This window comes from Polistes fuscatus, unplaced genomic scaffold (genome assembly GCF_010416935.1).
Source record: "Polistes fuscatus isolate 324 unplaced genomic scaffold, CU_Pfus_HIC Scaffold9, whole genome shotgun sequence".
NCBI classification, from domain to species: domain Eukaryota; kingdom Metazoa; phylum Arthropoda; class Insecta; order Hymenoptera; family Vespidae; genus Polistes; species Polistes fuscatus.
The window spans coordinates 1,928,455-1,944,705 of NW_025113173.1; the positions used below are offsets into that span (position 1 = coordinate 1,928,455).

General features: G+C 34.7%; 3 protein-coding genes across 5 annotated transcripts in view; 1 reads left to right on the forward strand and 2 right to left on the reverse strand.

Annotated features, from left to right (window-relative positions):
* The window catches only part of LOC122525784 (protein phosphatase Slingshot homolog 2), a 106,696-nt gene extending 95,065 nt beyond the window's left edge, over positions 1-11,631 (reverse strand). The window contains exons 1-2 of one of the 2 annotated variants that reach the window (XM_043648736.1): positions 11,407-11,458; positions 8,630-8,862 (exon numbers count right to left, since the gene is read on the reverse strand). In XM_043648736.1, the coding sequence (XP_043504671.1) occupies positions 8,630-8,803 (174 nt within the window). In that variant the 5' untranslated portion in view covers positions 8,804-8,862; positions 11,407-11,458. Of the gene's footprint in view, positions 1-8,629; positions 8,863-11,406 lie in introns of both variants that reach the window. The other variant, XM_043648737.1, reaches the window with a different exon arrangement.
* Positions 11,632-12,033: 402 nt separating this feature from the next.
* On the forward strand, positions 12,034-13,777 carry LOC122525787 (ribosome maturation protein SBDS). Its single transcript, XM_043648741.1, has 2 exons — positions 12,034-12,874; positions 12,983-13,777. The coding sequence occupies exons 1-2, from the start codon at positions 12,744-12,746 to the stop codon at positions 13,608-13,610; spliced, it is 759 nt and encodes a 252-aa protein (XP_043504676.1). The 5' UTR covers positions 12,034-12,743; the 3' UTR covers positions 13,611-13,777.
* Positions 13,778-14,226: 449 nt separating this feature from the next.
* On the reverse strand, positions 14,227-16,037 carry LOC122525789 (corrinoid adenosyltransferase-like). Of its 2 annotated transcripts, XM_043648743.1 has the most exons (4): positions 15,958-16,037; positions 15,480-15,573; positions 14,820-15,189; positions 14,227-14,714 (listed from the first exon to the last, which is right to left on the reverse strand). In XM_043648743.1, exons 2-4 carry the CDS (start codon positions 15,554-15,556, stop codon positions 14,487-14,489), a joined length of 675 nt encoding a protein of 224 aa, XP_043504678.1. In that variant the 5' UTR covers positions 15,557-15,573; positions 15,958-16,037; the 3' UTR covers positions 14,227-14,486. The 2 variants fall into 2 exon arrangements, with proteins under 2 accessions (XP_043504678.1, XP_043504677.1); XM_043648742.1 differs by lacking the exon at positions 15,958-16,037 and having other exon boundaries at positions 15,480-15,747.
* Positions 16,038-16,251: the final 214 nt, after the last annotated feature.

Sequence of the window (16,251 nt, forward strand, 5' to 3'; positions counted from 1 at the left end):
TTATCTCAAGGGCAAGCCTGATTTTTATCAACGTCACGAACGAACGTTATCGATTCAACCAGGACCGCACATTTCCTTTGTCTCTCACGGATTAGTCGTAAATCCATGTTTAGTTGTATGGTTAAGGGGGAAACGGAAGGGTCATGGCGTAGCAGCATGGGAAGCCTTTTACGATATGATAAAAGACGATAACCAGGAACCAAAATCAAGAACGAGGGGATGCGTTTTACATAGTTACAGACGAACGATCGTGCAGTATAGTAAATTTACCGTATACGTATACGTAGTACGTACATGGCTTTCCCTTTTTATTTTTTTTCTATTTTTTTTCTTTTTGTATCCTCCAAGAATTTACGGTCACTTTTACATGAATCCGATCTCCAAAGAAATTTCTCAAAGTACTTCTCTATTCGAGAGCACGAGAACGAAAGTAAAAGAACGAAAACACACGCGACAAGAAAAAAAAAAAGAAAAAAAGTAGAAACAAAACGAGAGTAGTCTCGACATGAAATTCGCGAAATCGTGGAATTTCTTCTTTAGCAAAATCATCTTGACATTAGTGTCTCTACACTTTCTTAGGATTACAAGACGATGATCCTACAAAATCATCGTGATCTAGCAAAAGTATTTTTTCCCTTCTCTCTCCTCCCTCCTCCCCCCCCACCACGCGTATTTAGATTTTGTTCTCCCCTTTAGTTACGGATGATCATCAATGAAACCGTGAAAACCTCAGACCAAGACTGGCAGGACGATCAAAATAGAAATTTTTACAATTCCGATAGCGTTGCCTATCCATCGATATATCGAATAGAAACGATTTTTCTTCTCTTTCGAGACAATCGCCAAGTTTGAAAAGACTTTCGCGAAGTAAGAAATAGCTGCGTCACGATATACGACGACGACGAGGAGCTTGAAAATAAGCGTGAAAAATAAGAAAAGAAAAGTAAAGAAAAAAAGAAAGAAAATAATTCCGATGATGAAAAGAACAAATCTTAAAGTCATAACGTCATTTCTGTTCCTTTCAATCTCGATCGACATTCTTCTTTCGAAGACGAAAGGTAAAATGAGAAAAAGATGAGATAGAAAGGATAAGAAAGAGAAGAAAGAACGAGATGATAGATAGATATAAGAAGCACGAGATCGATTAATTCGATCTATCGATCGATCGATCGATCGATAATCGGAAGTTAAACGACAAAAATGATTGGTGTAGAGGAGGTGGTAGTTGTTGTTGGAAAATACGCGATTGAAATTCTCTAGAATACAATCGTGGTTCGTGTTACTCGAGAGTTGCTCGTAAAGCTTCGATCGAAAGGATCCTTTGGCAAAGGAATTATCCTTGAAAATAGGTAGAAGAGGATACGACGACGTGTGCCACGCACACACATACGTGTTACCTTATACTACGAGAGAGATAGAGAGAGAAAGAGAGAAGGGGGAGGGGGGAGGGGGAGGAAATTTATCGTGCGAGAGCATAAAATAGCGCCGGCTATTAGTACCACGGTGCAATTTTCCAGTCTCGGCTTGGCCGCTTCGTGCTTAAAATAGAACCTTTCATTTGCTGAAAAGAAGATTGCGCGCCTTGCCCTGCGAAGAGAGAGAGAGAGAGAGAAAGAGGGTGGTGGTGAGGAGGGGGGGCTGGAAAGGGAGAGACTAACCGGCAAGGAGGCTGCCGTAACTTTTTAATTGTGGCTTTCAAGGCAAACTAAATGCCGGCCATCGCAAGGAAAACCCACGTGGTGGCTAAGACGACGATCGTGCTAAGAGTTGAAAACGTTGAACGAACGAGAAAGAGGGACTTACAACCCCGTATTTGGGATTGCACGACGACGACTACGACGACTTCGAACAATCCTCTTTCCTCGCGACTATTAATAACAACGATGGAAGAAATCATCTATTCTTTTCTACCTTGAAACACTATTGGCAAACTGGTTGCTGTTGTTACTTTTTGCTGTAGACGGGAACATGAGAAATATATATGCATATATATATATATAGAAATAAAAAAACAAAAAAATATATTAACAGGTAGAAGATAAAGAAACATAAGCACCAACTGTAATTTTGTTCAATAAAATGCTCGTTAAAATTCGAACCTAGTTCATTCGGGTAACGTTAACTCGTCTCTCAAATGAGTTTCCGATTGGCGAACTTGTACTCATCAATCAAAAGAAGTGAAATAAATAATTCCTTTCACGAGTACGGACAGACAGGTTGGAAACTTAATGAAATGGAATATTCGCGATGGAGAAGGCTTTCCCGTTCATGACCTCTCGGTTAGCTTCGAGGAATAAAAAGAATCTTAGGATAGACAGAGGAAGGAAGGAAAGAAAGAAGGAAGGAAGGAAGGAAGGAAGGGGAGACCTCGTTGAGAAAGTCGTGTCGATGATTTTCCGAGAGACACGGATATAAATTGCCACGAGCGTGTGTTTTATTATCTTGTAAAACTTTGAGATCTTATTCATTCGAAATGGTAGTGGTGTAAGATCAATGCCAAAGCTAAACTGAAATTAATCATTCTTCTCGTAAATAAAAATGAAAATAAATTTTTTATCTTTTTTTTCTCTCTCTCGAGTCTTTGGTTCTCGTTTCGATCGAACGAACGATTATAAACTAACGCGAGATTTATTTTGCATTTGCGATTGAGACCAAGGGACGACGACTGACTCTACATAAAACGATTCGCAAACGAGATGGCGATGCCTTTTTAGGAAACCGGCAGATACGAACGAAAGTCGTTACGAATGAACGATATATCATCGTTGGCCTTGTTTTAACGAGGATATGACGGCAATTCGCTACCGTGCGGTAGGTAAATCTGACTAAAAAGTGACTAAGATCAAAAGCTACAGAATTTATAACGATATAATATACGTTATAACGAGATACTTACTTATATGGGAGGGGGGGAGAGAGAGCAAAAACAAAAAAAAATAAATAAGTTGATAATTTTCTTTTAATAGAAAATAAAATACGAAGAGAAAAAATAATAAATATCGGAGAAAAAAGGATCGACAATTTTTTCATATACATAATATATCACATATGTACGTAATTGTAATCTGTAGAGAAGAGACAAAGATTTATGATGGAAGCTACGTTACGTGACACATCGTGTTAACATGGCACGTCAATTTTCACGCTGAATTAAGTAAGAAAATCGCAAGGTGGATCTGTTTATCAACGTTCGAGAGAGAAAGAGAGAGAAGAGAAGACACCCTCGACGACAAAAGATCCACACAACACGTCCGGTGTAAATATCGTTGTAAAGGCAAGTTTTCACACTGCTCCTTTGTCAATCCTCTCGCGGCTACCTAATCCAACATTACGCCGACAAAGAACCCTCGCATACCATCGTGGCATACACGAAAGCCACAGGAGAGTATGAAAAAGGATGATTTTAAAGCGACGAAGGCTACGCAAATACATCCCGTCTATGTAATACCTAACTATATTTATTTACTTTGAACATTTTCCTCATATATTTCCTACGTGATCTGGCTATCATTAGAAAAACTTACACGGATAATAAGACATGATCGTATTATTATCGATCGAATTTAAAGGTAAAGGTCGACTTTGGCAATCGCATACCAGAAAGATTATTTCTTATTTGGAAAGAAAAAAGTAGATAATAAATATTATAGCTGTAGGTATCTATAGAGAAAAAGAAGGGTTAAAGGCTGCTTTTCCCAATGGGGAAACTCTGATACCAATGTGTTTCATGAAAAAATGTATTTAAATATTCTCATTAATTTCTTTTTACATAATTAACATGTAAGAATAAATGTTCGTATTGTTTTTTTATAACTTTTTATATTTCCTCGCTTGATTTATTCGTTATTAATCTATTCTAGATAATAATCACAAGTGTTTCGTTAAAATGTCAGGATTTATGAAATATTTGACCGTAGGAAATGTTTTGAGGAAAACGATTTGTTTGAAGTTAAACGCGAGAGACAAATAGAGACACTGTTCCTTTATTTTTGACTTTCTCCAAAGAATATATTTCACGCACGAAGGATAAATTCATGAAATAACAGTTTGTAAAAATATCGGCCGGAATATAAACGGTTGCATCGCAGGTCGAACAAAGTAGTTCTACCTTTCTAGGCCACGATTCGCGTTGCATCACGAAACGTGCAGCGACCTTTTCAATCTCGCTTCCCATTTTCACTTTTGCTCGTGCTCACAGGAGGATACACCTTTTACGACAATACTCGTAAACCTGTTCACGATTCATCCGGTACCCAACAATCGTATCGAGTTGAACCACAGGTACGACAGGTTTGATCGATACACAATACGCGAAAATGCATACATATAACAATAAAATAATATTATTAAAAAGATCGAACAAAGTCAAACATTTGCGTTTCCTTCGCCATAGGCAGCCAACAACACGTGCGCGAGGGAGAAATAAGAAGAAAATTGGTCGAAAGGTAAAATATCAAAGGGGTGCCGAATACACGAGTTGAATGTAAACCATCTTTGTGAACCCCCCCGTGAATTTACTCATCGATCCACGGGGACACGAAATGAAAAAAGAAAGAAAAAAGGTACCTGACTAGAAAATCAAATGAGAAAACGAAAGATCCTTTCTCTCCCTTCTTTCTTTACCTTCACTTCAAAGTATATGTTGCGAATGTAAATTAATAAAGAACGAATAGTTGTATTTATTGAAAATGAGGACAAATTTCAGATCTATCTTCTTAACATATATACTACATACGAATGTTGTACGTTATTATGTTCCCCGTTGGCGAAACGCGGATGCGGTCGTAGAAAAGTTCAACTCGTCCCACGTGAATAATCCACCATCAAATTTCTCTTTCTCTCTTTCTCCCACATATTAAAGCATCGTCCCAGTGTCGTATGTATGTATGTATGTATGTATGTATGTATGTATATAATAGTTGTGTATGTAACACACCCGTCTTCTCGCTAAGTAGTATCCACCGGATTGGTTTCGCTTTCTCACGGCATCTACGAGAAACTCGTCGATAGGATTTTTCTTCCTTCGAGAGATCGATAAGATCTCATGGTGAAAAAGAACTTCGCTCCTTAAGGAGCCTAAGAAGGAGATGTTTTATATTATCAATTGTAACCTACCTGATGTAACGTAAAATGTTCTTTTTGAAAAAATTCGATATAAATAACGAAAGAATGAAATAGAGAAAGCGCAAGATCTCAATCGTTTACAACCGATTATACTCGATGAATAATGCTTCAACATAATCGCGTAATACTCTAGCTCGATAAATTCATTCGAATTCTTGATCACCTTTCTTCGAGTAATATACGAAACGATCCAGAGAAAAGATAAGCCTTTACATAATAATAATGTTCTCTCTCTTGATAAATGTACTCGTATGTTTCTAGTTGGTCTTCTTTCGTACCTTTCTTTAAAAGCGAGTCCAATACACATTTTATACGTATGCGTGTGTATATTTACTTTCATTGAATTAAATTATTTGCAATAACGATAGGACGATATAGTGTATGCGTTCGGTTTAACCCTTTAGCTTACAATGACGCCTCTGAGGCGTCGCAAGGTTATCGGACCAAAAACGAATAAGACGCCTCAGAGGCGTCGTAAGGTTTTGTGACCAAAAACGAATAAGACGCCTCAGAGGCGTCGCAAGGTTTTGTGACCAAAAACGAATAAGACGCCTCAGAGGCGTCGTAAGTCTACCGGGCGAAAAAAACAAAACATTTCAGAATATAAGTGGGGACATCTGCTCAAATATACTGCGTTATCGTTTCGAGGAATTCGGAATAAGATACCCTGGCGATTGCTATGTTTGTCCTTATGCTCTATGATTAGATGCCGACGCAATAAAACCCAAAGGTCCTAAACTAATATTCTTTATTTCTTTGCATCCTCACCGGTCGAGCATCTTTGTAAATGTGCATCTTATCCAAATCCTCCGTTGTATACTCTTACCCCCTACTGTTCCGATAAATGACGGAACAATGTTTCTTGCTTTTATTTTTTCCAATCCTACATGAATATAATAGGTCACAGAGACATTCCAGAGACGCGACGTTCAGTTTCTTGTCATTCGCATTTGACGTTACATCTTATGTAAGAAGTATTATAAAATCACCCATTATGTCTTCCAAAAGAAAAATTAGTATTGAGTATAGTGATGACATTGCTACCAGTAGTAGCGACAATGGTAGTGACATTGTACGTTTAGTACGAAAAACTACTAAGCAACTGGTGATTAGCGATGAATCCGATAATGAAGATTATTATCAACCACCTGAGTTGTGGGTCTGGAAAAAAAACGAGAACCAACCAAAAATATGGCAATATATGGAAATTCCCGGAATAAAAGAGGCAACATTAGATCAGTTGAGTACAAGCAAAAAGGAAGTGGGCGTTTTTAATATAATGTTTAATAGTATATTTTGGGAAAATCTTGTGACGGAGACAAATCTATACGCGAAACAAGTGATAAACAATGGAAATAAAAGAAGAAAAATAGATGAAGCTTGGTTTCCTATTGACTGTGATGAACTAAAAATATATATTGCCCTATGTATAATTATGGGTGATGTGAAGAAATCTTCAGTTCAAATGTATTGGTCTAAGAGATCCGTTATTGAAACTCCAATATTTAGACAAACGATGCCGTACAGAAGATTTTTACAAATAAGTAGATTTTTGCATTTTGCAAATAATAAGGTGGTAAACAGAAGTGATAAATTAAGCAAAATAAAACCCGTAATAAATTATCTTAATCAAAAATTCCAAGAAATATATACTATGCAAGAGAACATTACAATTGACGAATCATTGATAAAATTTAAAGGACGCTTATCCTATAAACAATACAATCCGTCAAAAAGAGCGAGATTTGGTATAAAAGTTTATAAATTATGTGAGTCCAGTTCAGGTTACTGTTATAATTTCAAAATATACACTGGCTGTGACAAAATACATACTACAGAAAATGCATCTGAAACTGTGGTCAAAGAATTATCAAGGCCAATTTTACACAAAGGACACACATTATATTTGGACAATTGGTATTCTTCACCAAATCTTTTTGTAACTCTACTCAACAGTAAAACTAATGTCATTGGAACAGTGCGCGCAAACAGAAAAAATATGCCAAAAGATTTCTTGAAAAAAAAATTAAAAATAGGGGAATATGAAATGAGAAGCTGCAATGGATTACTGGCAATAAAATGGAAAGATAAACGAGACGTTTTTATTTTATCTACAAAACATACAACAGTAGAAATGACTGAGCAAATTAAAAAGCAACACAATCCTACTTGGAAACCAAAGTGTATCATCGAATACAACAAAGGAATGGTAGGAGTTGATCGACAAGATCAAATGTTAGCGTACTTCCCTCTGATGAGAAAGTGTATGAAGGGGTATCGCAAAATTTTCTTTTACCTGTTTGACATGGCTTTATTTAACTGTTTCATTTTGCATAACATGATAAATATTGAAAAAAGACAGGGATATGCAGAATATAAGATTAAAATAGCCGAATTATTATTGAAAAATACACCATTACCGAACTACAACCGTAAAGGACAGTTGTCAAGTGAAAATTTACCACTAAGATTGCAAGCTCAACAGTGGAGTCATTTTCCTAAACATATAGATCCAACGCCGTCGAACCAACACCCAAAACGAAGATGTATAGTTTGCACAAAGCATAAAAAACGCAGTGAGACAACGTGGGAATGCAAAAAGTGTAAAATTGCATTACATGTACCAACATGTTTTGAGAGATATCATAGTATTAAAGATTACTAAATTTTTGTATTAAAATAAAAATGTTATTAATAATGGATTATTCAATTTGCAACAATAAGTCTTTTTTTGTTTAATAACCAACTAACCGTAATTATTTATCAAACATCTTGCAAAGTTAATTGTACCGCGCACGTGTATATACAAATCATAGGAAGTTTCAGATTAGTACAGTTTCGAGCGCTGAGCCAAGCTTGTGTTTATGTCGCTGCGCGCGACCGACTGGTGTCGCTTTAGGCCCGCACAGTTGGAAGTTCGGTCGTAAGGGAAAGGGTTAAACGAAAGGAAGAATTTTCTTCCTTTCTATTCTGCCCATTAACGAACAAAATAACTATACAATGGTGTTACGTGAACTTTTCCAAGTAGATCGGTCTAATTACGAGAAGCGAAGCGCAATTACGTTCACAAAGAGACAGTGGCAACAAATGAGCTTAAATCAGTGCGCGACCGAAGAAGAAGAAAAGGAGTTAGCAGCACAAGAAGTAGAATAAGAGGAAGACCAGGAAGAAAATTTATTAGCAACGATAGTTAGATACGCCTCTCCCCTTTTAAGTAAAGACGTAACGTGAGAATAACAGTGTAAACAATACTCGAAATACCATGGCATTTGATTTTTTTCACTTTATCGTTAAAGAAAAAAATCCCTATAATATATAAAACGTTCCTATCTATTCTAGCGATCTATTGTTCCCGGCAGATTCTTTAGCATTTCGAAATTGTTCGAGAATTCAAATGAATTTTTCGAGACCAGGAAAAGGGGTTAATTTTGTTCAAAAAAAAAGAAAAGAAAAAGAAGAAGAAGAAAGAAAATCGTTTCTTCGAATTATCCTTTCCGGAGCTTACTTTTGCGGTGACCTTGTCTCGCAGCTGCATGACGCGCGCGCCTCGTGCCGTTTTTCCTCCTCGAGGTCGACGTTCGTCGCCCCAGAGTATGCTGGACCAAGGTGACGGTGGCTTGGGTGCCGGTGCTGGCGGTAGACCATAATGGATCGCATTCTTTTGCTTTAAAAGTATCATCCTTCCTTCCTCTTATTTCTTTTCACTAGTTTGCCACTGAACTACTCTTTTACCACATACTTTACCGTAAAAAGAAAAATCGATACGAATAGGAAGAAGGTATAATTTCCCAAGGCAAAATATAAAAAGAGAGAGAAAGAGAGGAGATACGAGAAAGATAATTTAAAAAATGTAAAAATAAAGATAGAGGAAGGAAAAAGAAACAGACAAATAGATAGACACGGGAAGAGAGAGAAAGAGAGAAAGCTGAGTCTTCTCGTGTTCCGCACGCGATTCACCGTCGTGCCGAGTGGCGGCGAACCGACTGAATCGGAGAATACGAAGCCGAGTGTGTAGAAGGGCTGCTACCTCCACAGCAGCGCCTCCATAGTGCACCCTCTAAAACGCGCGCGCTATGTGCATCAGTAAAGTGTGTGCATATACTCTACACGTCGCGACGTTCCTTCCTTCTATTACTTCGAGATAACCTGGCATATACTATTACACGAAGTAATATCATCAATTTTATTCGATTCATTGAAATTTCCATAGAAATAACCCATCGCATATATATTATTATATACATATATACCTATACGTAGATGATGTATGATTCATCTAACACTCGAAACGTTGTTAATTTTAATCAGCGAGTAACGAGATCGTTACATAGACAGTACGCGCCTGTGTGCGAAGAATTACGGTATCAAGGATAGAGCAATCGCGTAGATCACTTCCATCGTGATCTTTTAATCTCCTCTTATCGGGTCCGTTTATTTTCTCGGTATAACGTTGAAACAAGCGTTTTCACGATCGCTCGCACTCGGCTCAAACCGAGCGTGTAAGTAGAAGATATCGATATTTAAAAGACGCGGAAGCTCGCGCGCGTGTTACGGTCAAGCGATCGTGCGCATGATCAATCTTGATCGTTCGACTTATATCGCATTTAACCAGCAACGGCTTGCAATTAAACTCAAGCCGTGACGGATAGATCGATCGATCGATCTATCGATCCTTTTAGATAATTTATTTCTTTTTTTCCCCTTTCTTTCTTCTTTCTCACAGAAAATGAAACTCGAATAAGAGTAAAATAGTCGTGCACGATCGTCCTCCTTAGTAGAAAGGTCGGTTAGTCAATGCTTTAAATCATTGAGATATATATTTCCGAAGCTTATCAATTTATCACAGGAGAGAAATCGATAACGGACCAATATCGATAGAAACTCGAGGTTTCCTCGAAACTTCCGTACAAATAGCAGAAATCAATGTGATCCGATAAGACATGACAAAGTAAATGACTAATTTATATATATGTATATGTACGCACACACGCATATATGCATACAATATGCGCAAATACAAGAGATAACAATCGTCGTTATGTATTAATAGAAAGTTTAGATATTAGTAATTGATATAAGCACGATTATTCGAATAAATTTGTTGTTTATCACAAATTAACAAAAATAATGATCAATTTCTTCCGTGTAAGTCGTATTATCGTGTCTCTTTTTACAAAATGATTGAAGGAAAGAGAGAAAAGGAAAGAGCGAAAGAAACAGAGAGAAATAATTGCAGCGTCCTTGACCTATCACAATAGGGCTTATTTCGAGTGTTTCCAGCAATGGTACTCGTCGGTAAAAGTCGATATGGATCCTACTAGCGCGCGCGTCATTCGAAAATGTAATCTAACTAATCTCGAATAAAAGAAAAAATCTTTGGCACACAAATATAATGTATCCATGGACTTTCCCTTTATCGATAGATCCTTAATTCGATAAATATTCCTACTCGAATAGATGCACACATTTATCTTCCGAGAGACGAAGGATCTTTCAAAGTGAGTGAACAAAATTGCGGATTCGCCCACACGTATTCGCCCACGAATACGAACGATTCCTGCTTGCAGCAAAAGTGCAATGACAGGAGAGGAAGATGAACAAACGGTGAAATAAACATATATCTAACCGCTGATCAAGGGAACGTGTGTTAAACCGTCGAAAGATTTAAGACGAAAAGAAATATCTCTGTGATCGGAATAACAAAAGAAATTAGTAAAAACAAAAGTAATAAAGATGAAAGAGTCTAGCACCGTATAACGACTATGCAATCGCGAATAAAGAAGATGAAATTCGTGACGTAGACGATCCCTTTGTTTACCGCCAACAGAAAATCTCTATCTCGCTTTCTCCCACCCCCCTCTCAGGATGCACTCTCCGTTTCTTTCACTCTCTCTTTTCATACGTCTCTCTACTTACATAGAGACTACATATCTATAGCTCCAAAAGCACTCAAGTATAATCACGCTCGTATGTTAAAACCACCAAATATGGGAAGGGAATCTATCGTTTTTATACCTTGTGCCTCCCTCTTTCTCGTTCTCTCCTCTCCTCTATGTCTCTCTTTTCTCCCTGTCTCTCTTTCTTCCTTTCTTTCTCCATCTCTCTTTCTTCATAACAAGGAGTATTTTTTAAGATACACATCTCATTCTCAAGACATAACGTTAAAGACAATATTCTCCTTAACTAACGTTAAATCTAGCGCGTTAAAATTACGAGAGGGACGCTATCGTGTATCGCGTCGATATATTCGTTTGACGTACTTGGAAGAAACACAAAACTCACCGAACTCTGGGGAGAACTCGACACGCTTGGTGAACGCTGCACTGTGACCAACGCCATGATAATCCTCCTTTGTCCGCTCCTAATTTCGAAGATAACGATCACTGTCACCGTGCACTCGTTTAAAAAGGATCCCGCCGTCAGGACGACGGAAAACGTATCATTTTTCGCGCACCTTTAACGGCATCGCGCTCGCGGCGGCCATGTTCGATACAGTCTCACGTAAGGTGCTTCACGCGCATGCGCCAAACGCGCGCGCATAATTCACTCGTTGCGATATCTTCTGACTTTATTGGTAAACTTCAGTGCATATGATAACACAGGCCATTTCGATTTACTCTTACTTGTTAAACGAAAAAATCGTACTATCATTGTTTGCTGTCATACACGAACGTATATATGTATCATCGCATACTAACATTATATACAAATAAGAAATACAACTTTTTATTTATTATATTACAAACGAATTACATTAAAAAATATTTATATGATTTACGCGCGCTCTAACATAGCATCCCCTATAGATTACATAGCAAACTAATTGCGATATGAGATTCAGATCTCGAAAGAAAAATACTCAAAATAAACTAAATCAAGATTTCAAATTTATAGTATATGAGTGTTCAAGCAAATGATTTAATCCTAAAATAAGAAAGTCTAAATATCGTAAAGATTATAAATATGATTAATTTATTTTAAATTCTTCAATTATTATTCCATCACCTTTCACCCTGGCGAAAGAGGTGATTGAAGATGGATCTTATATTTATTCTTATCTAAAGATCAAAATCGCAAATGGAGTATTATTATCTTTAGATACGACAACGCCAAGAATAGTAATCCCCATGAAAAATCTTTTAGTACAGAAAATTCATTAGTAAAAAACATTTCTGATTTGTAATTTAAGAGATTTTTAAATACACGTGTTGGATAAACCCACAATGGTTGGATCACGTGATAGGTGATCCTGCTCAGAAAGGTAAAAATCATATAACTAAACCACTCAGATCCTTTCCAAATTCATAATATCAATGTTCTCAAATATATAAGCAATACTCACTTCTACATCTCTAAATTTTATTTTGATAAGATCGTGTAATTTCGTTATCTTAGGAGTGCTTTAACGATATTTGTACCCTAGTATTATTATTACGCGTTATTGCATTCAGATCTCGTTGCAAATCGATACATCGAAAGTCGACATTTACAATAAAATCGGTGTAAGGCGCATTTATCGTGTGTCTACGTTATTAATACGAAAACATATAATAAGTATTACAAATTTGTAAGGAAATACTTTTATTAAATCTTTAGAATTTATATTATATTGTTAAAAAATGTCTAAGATATTTACTCCGACGAATCAAATAAGGTTAACAAATGTTGCGATTGTACGAATGAAGAAAACTGGTAAAAGATTCGAAATAGCGTGTTATAAAAATAAAGTCATTTCATGGAGAAACAAATTGTAAGATTTTAATCTTTACAAAATCGCAATGGTTTAAAATTTACTTTAACGTTAATTCGTATTTTCGTGAACTTAACCTATAAATTTCATAATAAAATATTATTACAGAGAGAATGATCTAGACGAAGTACTTCAAACGCACACAGTTTTCGCAAATGTGTCTAAAGGTCAGGTAGCCAAAAAGGAAGACCTTTTAAAATCATTTGGTACAGAAGATCAGACAGAAATTTGCAAAGAAATTCTTACCAAAGGTGAACTACAAGTTTCAGATAAAGAAAGGCATTTAGCTCTAGATTCTATGTTCAAGGATATTGCCACAACAGTTGCCGATAAATGTGTAAATCCAGAAACAACAAGACCTTATCCAGTATCTATGATAGAAAAGGCTATGAAAGATATACATTTTTCAGTTAAACCTAATAGAAATGCAAAACAGCAAGCTTTAGATATTATTCCGCAACTTAAATCTGTAATGCCATTAGAACGAGCACAAATGAGACTAAAAGTATCAATATCTGGCAAAGAGGCAAAGAAATTAAGAGAAAAACTAACAAAATTAGTAAAAAAGATAGAAAGTGAAAATTGGGACAGTGGAACATTAGATTTTATCTGCCTAATAGATCCTGGTCAATTTAAAGAAATAGATGAACTAATAAGTTCTGAAACTAAACGTACCGGATTATTAGAACTGCTTAACTTAAAAGAAATTGCAGAAGGAGATGAAATTTTAGAGTAAAGTATAAAAAAAATATATTAGAGATACTTTTAATTGTATTAAATTTATCTTGATTTAAGTTCCTCTAAAAAGTAGTGCACAGAAATGTTACATCTTATATTGTACAAGAGTTCTGGTGCTATAAGATTTAAAAGATAAATATATTATTTTCTTCTGAACTATCATAATTCATAGAACTTTTTATGTATTTATTACATTTGTTAGCTAACAAAATTATTTACAATTAAATATACAAATAATTTTTCTTAATTAATCTAAATATTTATTTAGAGAAACATAGATACGTTATATATTTACATGCAAAATTAATGGGATTTTTCATTTTGTTTTAATAAATATTTTGTATACTTCGAGAAGCATACGAGATAAATTATTTAATAATAAAATTCAATACTATGTACAATTCCTATTTCATTATTTGATTCATTTACGTAGTACAAATTGCAAAAATTCTTTTTCTAAAATCTTACTCTCTTTTGCGGATATATCTAACTATAAGATTACCCAAAATAATGCAATATCCTTGTACAAGGATTCCTATTTATATTGCTTAAATTCATAATTTCTATAAAAATGCTTGAATAATTTCGTAACAAATGATAAACTCTTCTTTGGATTAGTTTTAGTATGTTCTAATTTATGTAAATAAGTATATTTTTCAACATACTACAACAAATGCATCTACAATATATTAATTATTAAGTATAAAGAACATACATCTTCTATATTTATAAGATACTTAAAGAATTGATTGTTAATACATAATGCATGACATTGATACTATCACTTACATTTGTGCAGATAGTTTCGATATCTGTCTATCTGTAATATAAGATATCAGTGCGCTGTCTACTCATATTTATACAGGTCAGTCCTTCATTTTTCTTCTTGTACTTCTGCTCGAGGAATATATATGTTTTCTGTACGTTGATCACATTTTGCAGCAATACGTGATACAGTTAAAAGAAAATCTGACAATCTATTTAAATATGTTTGTGCTTCTTTATCTAAAGCACCATTGCGCACCAAAGATGTTATACTTCTCTCTGCTCGTCTACATACATTTCGCGCTACATGAAGAGAAGCACAAGCTTTTCCACCACCCTAATATAACAAAGATAAGATAATTCATTTAAAATATATTTCCTATTAGATTTTAAATTAAAGAATGTCTAAATAACAAAATATATATATATAAATATATATTACAGGAATGATATAGTCTTCAGGTGGGGGCAATTGATTTGCATATTCTAAAATCCATTCTTCAAGATCTTTAGTATGTTTACTTTCAAATGTTTTGGTTTTCCCTGGTATCGATTTGGATATAGCATGATTCAAATCAAATAATATCATTTGCACACGTTTAAGTTTATCCACATAAGGATGTTCAACTTTACCATCGCATGCAAATTCTCTTGCTAATCCAATATAAGAAGACAATTCATCTGTCGCTCCAAGAGCATTAAACACCATATCATCTTTTGGCTTTGTATCTCCTGCATCCGTAACAGTTAATCCAGAATCTCCATCGCGTGAAAAAACAGCTACCTCAGCTATATTTGATGGTGTGCTACCACTGCAATTTAAGATCATCTATATATACACACTATATATTTCCAAATATAATTATTTGCATCTAATAAAACATTATTATGTATATATGTACATATATTTGCTGCCACTGAATAAAAAGTTCAAGGATTTCACATATACTAATTTTTAATTGATATATTCTTGTAAAAAAATGTAATTAATTTTCAAAATGTAATATATTTATTATTAATAGCGTAAACATGTGTATTAGACAGGTTGCATTCAAATCAGATCAAATGAAATTTTGAGGTTATAATACTATACAACACTCACCTATTTCTTAAAGAATTTTGTAAACTACTTTTATATATAAAAATTGATTTTCTCCATGCATTTCTAGCCAAGTCCATTTTTCAAGTATAATACTCTAATGAATGAAAATATTATATTTAGTTTAGAATTTTGTATAAACTTTTTTTCCTTTAAAAATCATTAACGCCGGCATAGGGCTTGTAAATTTAGACGATCACTAAAGTCGTGGGCGCCATAACTAAACGTTATGAAACGACTGAAAACACGAAGAGAAAGATGCAATTTCTAGAGAAAATATTTCTTTTTTCCTAAATATAACTCGTACAAAATTAAAAATAAATTATTATGTTCACTCTATATATTTTCTAATGCCAAGTGTTAGTTTCTTATTCACTATCCAAAATCTGTAGCTATACACGAAGTAAATAAGCAATAGAATACTTTATGTAAAAACATTAATAAAATCCCTTGAATTTTATTATAAATAAATATTACTAACGAATACAATAACGTTATACTGTAAAGAGTGTAACGAAAATTTTCGAGATAGTAATTTTTCTAAGAATTTACTTTTACTATATATAAATTTTTCTTATTTTAAAAGAAATATATAAGATGTTCCAAAAATTACTTTGCTAAACTAAAAAATTATAAATTTCATTTTAATTGGTATTTAGAATGGTGATTCATCGTGGGCTTATATTTTTTTAACAACACTGTAATTGGAGATTCATATTTTAAAATAAAAAACAAAAATCAATATTAGTTAATTAATATAACTACATTATTTTGT